At 42.4% G+C, this 7,534-nt stretch overlaps 2 protein-coding genes across 4 annotated transcripts; both read right to left on the reverse strand.

The window, feature by feature from the left end:
* Positions 1-90: 90 nt before the first annotated feature.
* LOC115736133 lies at positions 91-1,672 on the reverse strand. The gene is made up of 2 exons (XM_048274820.1): positions 934-1,672; positions 91-546 (listed from the first exon to the last, which is right to left on the reverse strand). Exons 1-2 carry the CDS (start codon positions 1,286-1,288, stop codon positions 95-97), a joined length of 807 nt encoding a protein of 268 aa, XP_048130777.1. The 5' UTR covers positions 1,289-1,672; the 3' UTR covers positions 91-94.
* Positions 1,673-3,514: 1,842 nt separating this feature from the next.
* LOC115738185 (pentatricopeptide repeat-containing protein At1g77360, mitochondrial) lies at positions 3,515-7,530 on the reverse strand. 3 transcript variants are annotated; one of them, XM_048275415.1, is made up of 4 exons: positions 7,159-7,530; positions 5,255-7,069; positions 3,944-4,202; positions 3,515-3,850 (listed from the first exon to the last, which is right to left on the reverse strand). In XM_048275415.1, exon 2 carries the CDS (start codon positions 6,816-6,818, stop codon positions 5,385-5,387), a length of 1,434 nt encoding a protein of 477 aa, XP_048131372.1. In that variant the 5' UTR covers positions 6,819-7,069; positions 7,159-7,530; the 3' UTR covers positions 3,515-3,850; positions 3,944-4,202; positions 5,255-5,384. The 3 variants fall into 3 exon arrangements, with proteins under 3 accessions (XP_048131372.1, XP_048131371.1, XP_048131373.1); XM_048275414.1 differs by having other exon boundaries at positions 5,255-7,530; XM_048275416.1 differs by lacking the exons at positions 3,515-3,850; positions 3,944-4,202 and adding an exon at positions 4,214-4,842 and having other exon boundaries at positions 5,169-7,530.
* Between the last annotated feature and the right edge of the window lie 4 nt (positions 7,531-7,534).

Raw genomic sequence — 7,534 nt, forward strand, 5'->3', positions numbered from 1 at the left:
CGATCAAAGAACATATTTCCAGGTGAGCTCCAAAACAACCATACTCTGCATACGTGAGCAATGACAAATATGAGATTGATTTGATTTGATTGAACTATTTCCTGTTCCCTAACGGCTTGGTGCCGATCCTCTGTGCCGTAATGGCTTCGATGCTTGCATACTTGATCAAATCGTCCGAGTACTCGCAACCGACCCCATCCTTGAACCATGACATCTTCGACGGTCTGGCGACGTCCACTTTGCCTTCTAGTACCGCTCTCGCCACGGCTTCCAAATCGCACTTGCTGAGATCTCTTCCCTCGCAAGCCCCATCCTCCATTGCCAATTTCCTCAGCTCCACTCTCTGTGGTATCAAAAACCCATAGTCTCTCTCGAGCTTGTCTGCCATTTTGTCGATCCCAAGCCCCACGACTCTGGTGCCTCCGTAGAGGAAGTCTTTGAGGACCTTTGGGATGGGTCCTCCATAGGTGAATAGCCCGAAGAGAAGGCAATGGTTGCCGACACACAGCTGTAGCAGCCGATAAGGGCTATTTTCTTTGTTTGAACCTGTAATAACGTGGGGAGATAAACAAGACCCAAGGTTTATTATGAACGATCCTATAAAGAAACACGAGACACGGCGAAAAATAGAACCGGCACACACAAGATTTTAAGTTGTTTTCCTAACTTGAACATCACTTCGAGTTAACTATTGTCAAGTGACTAGCTCTATTGGGTCGGGCAGGTCACACGCGGGTTACTAATTCTTGATCTAGCATGTACAGTCGCAAAAATTTCCAATTTCCACACGGTCTAATTTCTATTCCTCCTTATTCCACACAAGGAAAGGTCTTAGATTGCTGTGATGATGGTAGACACAGACTGATTTGCCGGATCTTTAGTACGGTGTAAAATTTGCAGACTTTGTGCACAAGAATTGCGAAAGCCAGTCACCTTTTCTCTCCAAGTACCCGTTGGCGTAGCCAATGCTGTGACTGGCCGAGAGACCCACCAAAATCTGCTGCGCGTTTCTCTTCTTGTTGCCACACATTCTCCGGACGCCGTTGACCCATTCTCTAACGACAGGTTCGCTAAGCTTGTAATCTTGGTCTCTCACAACCGTTGTCGTCAAGGAGATCTTCTCTCCAAGGCTAATCTCGTAGTGATCCCTGAACTTGGCGGTGCTTCGTATGGTGACCTCCATTGGCCTTCTTCTCCTCTTTTCTCGCGGTAGTTTTTCGGCCTTGTTAAGGCGAAAAGGGGTGGAGGGAGGATCCTTACATTGCCCAGATGCAGATCTTTTGCTCATGCATTGTCTTGTCCATTCGATCAAGGATCCGAAGAATGCCGGGTTTCTTTTCTCATGCCTATCTCTCACTTATCATGATAAGGTGTTATCTTCCTCAAGTTTAAATTCCTACATGGTTTGGGAAAGACGGACGATAGGCAGTTTCTTTTTTTAGAAAAGAGTAGAATAAACATAGCAGCAAAAACAACAAAAACCAAAAAGACATCGACAAGAGAAAGTGCCGTGTCGAATTAAATTCCACATTAAAAGGAACTTTGAGCAACTTTTACTATGTTTAAACTCTCTCATCATAGTATGGAAAAAGCCAAATCAGGCCTCCCGCTGTTAGAGAATATTGTTAGAGATATAATTAGAAAATAAACATTATTTGATATTTGGTTTTTCCCTAGAATAAATAGCTTTCTTATTAGGTTAAGATAGCTATTTTCCTTGTTTATAGTAGGTTACTTTCCTGTGAATATTGTTCGGGTATAATTACCCATTGATCATAACACATTATGAAACGAAGTTATCGAGTAAAGATGTATCCTTCGAGAAACTCCCTGAACAATGAAAGGATGATGCAAAAGTAAAAACCTAGCCGTCTACTAAGCTCTTTATGTTATCCTCTTTTTGGAATAACATTCAAGACTAAAGAATAAAATAAATCCCCAAAGATAACATTAAGATATCCTAAACACAACTAAAACTGTAAGGATAACATTAAGAGCTCATAAAAACAAGGCAATCTTCTATCGACTTGGTCTCCATCTTCTAACGATTTTGTTGATGGCATCTTGATTTCCTTCTTTTTTTCCTTATCTTTTTCATGTATCATTATCCTGCACAAACAAGAAAATTTTGAATAAATAGAAGGAAATCCAAATATTTTCTCATAGATATCACATTATTTGTTGCCTAAAATAGATAAAAATAACTCTATTTTATTGAGTTATCACATCTCTCTCGAAAATTTTAGAATATTTACATCGACTTCTGAAAAAGGGCTAACCCTAGATTGCTGGTAAGATTTAGAAGGTTAGACTCGTTACCTAACTGATTGATATAGTGTCCATCATCACCTTGAGAAGAAATTTACTAGTAAGCTAGAAGAAAATTCCCGGTAAGTCAGATGAATATTCCCTCCGTGGCTTTACAACCAAGACTTGTTTGTCTGATCAATGCCGATCGAGTGCCACGATTCTAAGTAAGGCTCCGTTTGTTTCATGAAAAATATTTTCCGGGAAAACATCTTCCCTAATTTTCAGTGTTTGGGTGGTGGAAAATGAGAGGTCAATGGAAAATATTTTCCGATCAATGGAAAATGTCTTTGTAAAATTTGGGAAAATGATTTCCATTTTGTAAAATAGGAAATCATTTTCCCAATCTTTCTCGCTTCGGAATAGTAGGTCGTCTGCATCACGTACGCCAAAATATCACCTTCGACAGCCTCGACTCGAGCATCTCCCCATTCAGCTCCCTTTTAGGCTCCCTTTCGCGATCCAGTTCGTGATTGGGTCGACGAGCATCGACTTCCCGAAGCCGCCGGCGCCGAGGACAGCGAGGATCTCGCCCTCGCGGTCCTCGCCGAAGATGTCATTGACCAGGACCTTGCTCCGGGTGAAGAGGCTCTCCCTGACGACAGGGTCCTCGATGACGATGGAGTAGAGGCAGTGGAGTCGAGGCGGCTACGACGTCGGGGAGGACCAAGGACAGCACGACCTTGCGGTGAACTTACACGTTGTAGGTGGGGTTGTTGAAGTGGAGGACCAAGGGGAGGGAGCGCAGGTCAAGGCTGGCGTCAACATCAAGGGCGCTGTTGTAGACGGGCGTCTCCCTGCCGTCGCCAGTGGCCTGCTTGCGAGCGTTGCCAACGCACTTGCAAAGCTGAGCAAGGGTCGGCAAGGGAGCGGCAGCCACGTGGAGGAGGGAAGATTTGACTGGTGAGGAAATCTGGGTTTGGTATTGAGGGAATTTGCGATTTGGGGAAGGGGATTCGCATAGGGTTTGGTCTGATTGGGAGAGATTTGGGGAAATATTTTAGGAAAATAATATGTTTTTCTTTATTATTCATTTTCATGTTACGGCCAAATGCCGAAAAATATGATCATTTTCTAGGAAAATGACTTCTTCAAAACTATTTTTCACAAAATATCAGAATTTTTCATGAAACAAACGGAGTCTAAGATTATTGAAACGACAGACTTAAAGAATAAGACCACAACGCCAGATAATGGTGGGGCATCATGCCGAAAAGGAGCCTCACATTGGTTACATAAACACCGCTAAGCACGTCCACAAGGTCTTATGACTCACACCCCGAATGGCTCAACTTTTAGTGGCGTTATCTGGTTGAACTCCACATCGCATAGACCAACAAATTGGCAACCACGGTGTTGGAGTTTATCCTAATATCTACAGTCATCTTTTACTGAGCCAAAACAGGTTAAAGCTGATGAATATCCATGCTAAGCCTCCAATCAGTCTTTACCTCTCACAACCCGGTTCGGTTTATTCTTGCGCCCCCACATGATGCATCGGATCTATGCCAGTAGAAAGGTCACAAGACAATTTTAGCTTCACCTGGAGCAGCATAATAATATGGATGTCGGTGTCAGAACCAAAGGCTATACTCTCTGCATATAGAGATCCATTATGACAAAGAACAGAAAATACCTGTTGCTTCCTCGAGCCACGTGCTTATTTGTGATTCAGGCATCTTAGATGATTCTCCCACAGTAAACTCGATTAGATGTGACTACACATCTGAAAATAGATTGCCAAGAAAATGAACCACCATCGAACTGCACCTTTCATTCAAAATCAGCACACTTTCTGCTTTATCAGTCAACTTCCCTTTCTCTAAGTAAGGCAGTAAAGTAGCAGACACCATGGAAAGAATCGAAGACATATAGCTGGATACAGGTCGGAGAACCTGCGAATAAAAAGAAACTCCAGATGAAACATTAGATGGTCAAAATGTGGATTACATGACACCAATTGTAATTCTTCTGGTAAGGGGTCGAGGAGGTATCATGCATGGCAGACGTCGAGAGCATCATCCTGCTCTGCATTAGATGCTCTTCGCCAAAACATTCACATGCCAGAGATTCCCATGTCTCCCCCATATCCTTTATAAAATAGTCTCAAATATGCATGGCGTTGAGAAAGAGAGAGATATTGCCAGGGTTCCGTACCTTGCTTTCCTTCAACATCTCATTAACCATGGCTTTTCCTAGAAATGGTTTTAAAAACAAGTTTCACTCTGTTCTTTGTTCCCAAATTACCACAAAAACCAAAAAGAGGAATGCAACTAATAGTCACATCCTCCGAAGCCCAGACTCCACAGATACATCAACTGTCATCATCATGTCTTAAGTCATACACAGATGAAGTGCATATTTTGCTATCACTACAACTTCTACCTTTGTTTTCTCATCTTTTCATCATGTCTATTATGTTGCCTAAACAATGGAAAAGCATTCACTGCTAGCACAAAAAATTTTCATTAATGGAAATTATACGATTACGAAAGAATACACAAAACTTGGAAAGAAAAGCATAAGAAATTAAAGCTTTATTGTTAGAAAGTTCAACCCAAAAGCTTAAGCTTATAGATGGAGGGAGACCACATGAATATAAAAAGCATTTAGAACCCGTTGTCAAGCAATGTGGGACATACTTCAACAGCCCCACTCACGTGCAAGCCAGATTACGAGCAGCACGTGAAATTTTGACTACGCACATTCACATGGAGTTTTTGAGGAATTTTTTCCCATGCACATTCGCGAAAGGAATAATATTAGCTCCGATATCATGTTAGAAAGTCCAATCCAAAAGCTTAAGTTTATATAAAGAGAATTTAGAACCCATTGTCAAGCAATGTGAGATATACTTCAACATTTATATGACTGACACCAGAGCAAACATGGTAGGATGAGATCTGCAACCTATGGTTTATACACAGAAGAAGAAAATAATGCTCACCTGCAGTGACAGCCCAACATCTTAACCAAACAGAGCACTGCTGTCAAGCTGAATATGTCCTAATGCCTGAATCTAACAATATCATGGTCGCAGCTTGTACCAGAAAGCTCCTTAGTCCTTATGCATAGCTTCAATCGCATAATGGCTCTTTAACCAAAAGGTTCATTTTCTCTTGAAGAAATTTCACCACATCCTCTCTTCCTTCCTTCATGAGCAATTGCCTTACCCTCCCAAAAGTCATACGTGATGGGCGGATCCCTTTCTCCATCATCTCTTCCAGTAAGACACAAGCCATTGGTGAATTACCCTTCTCGCATAAGCCATTTATCAGCACTGAGTAAGTGTGCATGCTTGGAATGAATCGCTTTGAGTTCATATACTTCCACACCTTAAGAGCCATCTCCAGCTCATCCCTCTGGCAGAACATCTTTATCATCATTGTATATGTGTCTGCATCAGGCTCACAGACCTTGATCAGTCTCCGGAAGAAGCTGTAAGCTTCATCGGTTTCCCCACTAGTAATCAAATTTGTTAAAATAATATTGCAGGTCCTTGAGTTGGGATTAACTCGCCTGCTCTCCATCTCACTCAAGACCCTTTTCACATTTTTAAATTTGTTAACTTTGCAAAACGCGCTAATCAGGGAATTGTATGCTACCACGTCAGCCTCAATTCCATTCCTCTCCATGTCTAGGAATGTCTGGACAGCATCTTCAATCCGATTTTCTATCCCGTAGGTATGTACAAGAACACTATAAATGAAAGATGTTGGCCGACAGGCAGTGGAATCCATTTCCTTGACAATTCCAACAGCCTCATCAACTCTCCCGGCCTTGCAAAGTATGTCGACCATAATTCCGTATGTCACTATATCAGGGTCGCAACCTGCGCTAACCATTTCACGGAAGGTCTCTCTTGCCTTGGGCAGATTTGGAGCCTTCCCCCATCCTTCTAGCAATATACTGTACGTCTTTGAGTCTGGACCATATTGCTGTTTCATACTATCAAAGATCTCTTGAGCCTTCCTCACATTCTTGGCCTTACACAAAGCACTTAGGAGGCCATTGAATGCGGGTAGATTTGGGGGCATGTCATACTTTCCCATGACATTAAATGTATATACCGCCTCATCCACCTTCTGGGCCCTAGCATATTTTCGCATGATGATGCAAAACGTCTCGACATTTAACATGCTCTTGCTCCTCATTGCATTCACAATATCCCACACGATTTGATACTGCCTGATCTTGGCCAGAGACTCAATTATGATATGGTAAGCCCTAACACTGTGCGAGTAATTTCTTTGCTTCCCAGCCCATTCAAAGAATCTATAAGCCAACATACCTGCATTTTCAAATCTCTTAAGGACATCCTCCACCATATCCGGGGACACCCTGATGCCACTTTGGTCAAGGGCAGTATCAAGGGCCAATGCCGGTGTGGACATCATAATTTTACTTATCTTTCTCAATGATTCTGAAATGTCTCTAACTGATTCACTTGAACTGTACATTCTTCCCCACACTTTCCATCTTAAAGAAAACCTAGTGTTGATTCTAGGCATGTTATCAGCCAAACTGAGAATTCACAATCCACCTAAGCCAATCAGTTAAATCAGTCTGAACTGCACATCGGAGAGCAGCCTTGGAATTCAGTCCTGCAGCAGTGATGTTTAAACTATATGAACAAATAATGGTGGTTCACCTAACCTAACACCTTCCGGAACGATTCAACAGTTTGATTCATCCCAACTAAATGGCTCTTACACAAAACAACTCCACCAGCTCGACTCTCTAGACAAAATTCACCTCACGCCTTCATCAGTTCCATTCGTCCCGACTAAATGATACTCTAACAAGAAAAGTTCCACCGGCACGAATCACTTGATAAAAATCACATCACACCATCCTACTGGGCTGCTATTACCAGTGGCAATCCACCGCTTCTATCAATCTCAATTGCCTTAGATCGAATCCACACCCGGAAGACTTCTCATTTTCTGGTAACCCAAACTACACATTGCATTATGTTCGCGTTAAAGCCACAACCCACGATCCGTCCAACTCAGCAATAGAAGAAGAGCAGTCACAATCACAATATGAACGAAAATCAGTACAATCCAATGGCAGAGCAAGCAAACAGTATGAAAATAAAGTTTTCACCAGTCGACTGACGATGAAGATGTAGATGAAGCTCGCTTCACTACAAAAACGCTCTTGTTCGTCCGCCTTTGATCCTCTGACGATGGAGTTCATTTCGGGGCATTCCATCGAAACGCGA

The sequence above is a fragment of the Rhodamnia argentea genome, chromosome 2 (genome assembly GCF_020921035.1).
Source record: "Rhodamnia argentea isolate NSW1041297 chromosome 2, ASM2092103v1, whole genome shotgun sequence".
Classification (NCBI taxonomy): domain Eukaryota; kingdom Viridiplantae; phylum Streptophyta; class Magnoliopsida; order Myrtales; family Myrtaceae; genus Rhodamnia; species Rhodamnia argentea.

Coding starts and splice junctions, on each gene's coding strand:
- LOC115736133 (XM_048274820.1), bottom strand. CDS start 1,288: ATGAGCAAAAGATCTGCATCTGGGCAATGTAAGGATCCTCCCTCCACC. Junction 547..933: donor CGGGTACTTGGAGAGAAAAG/GTGACTGGCTTT, acceptor ACGTTATTACAG/GTTCAAACAAAGAAAATAGC.
- LOC115738185 (XM_048275415.1), bottom strand. CDS start 6,818: ATGCCTAGAATCAACACTAGGTTTTCTTTAAGATGGAAAGTGTGGGGA.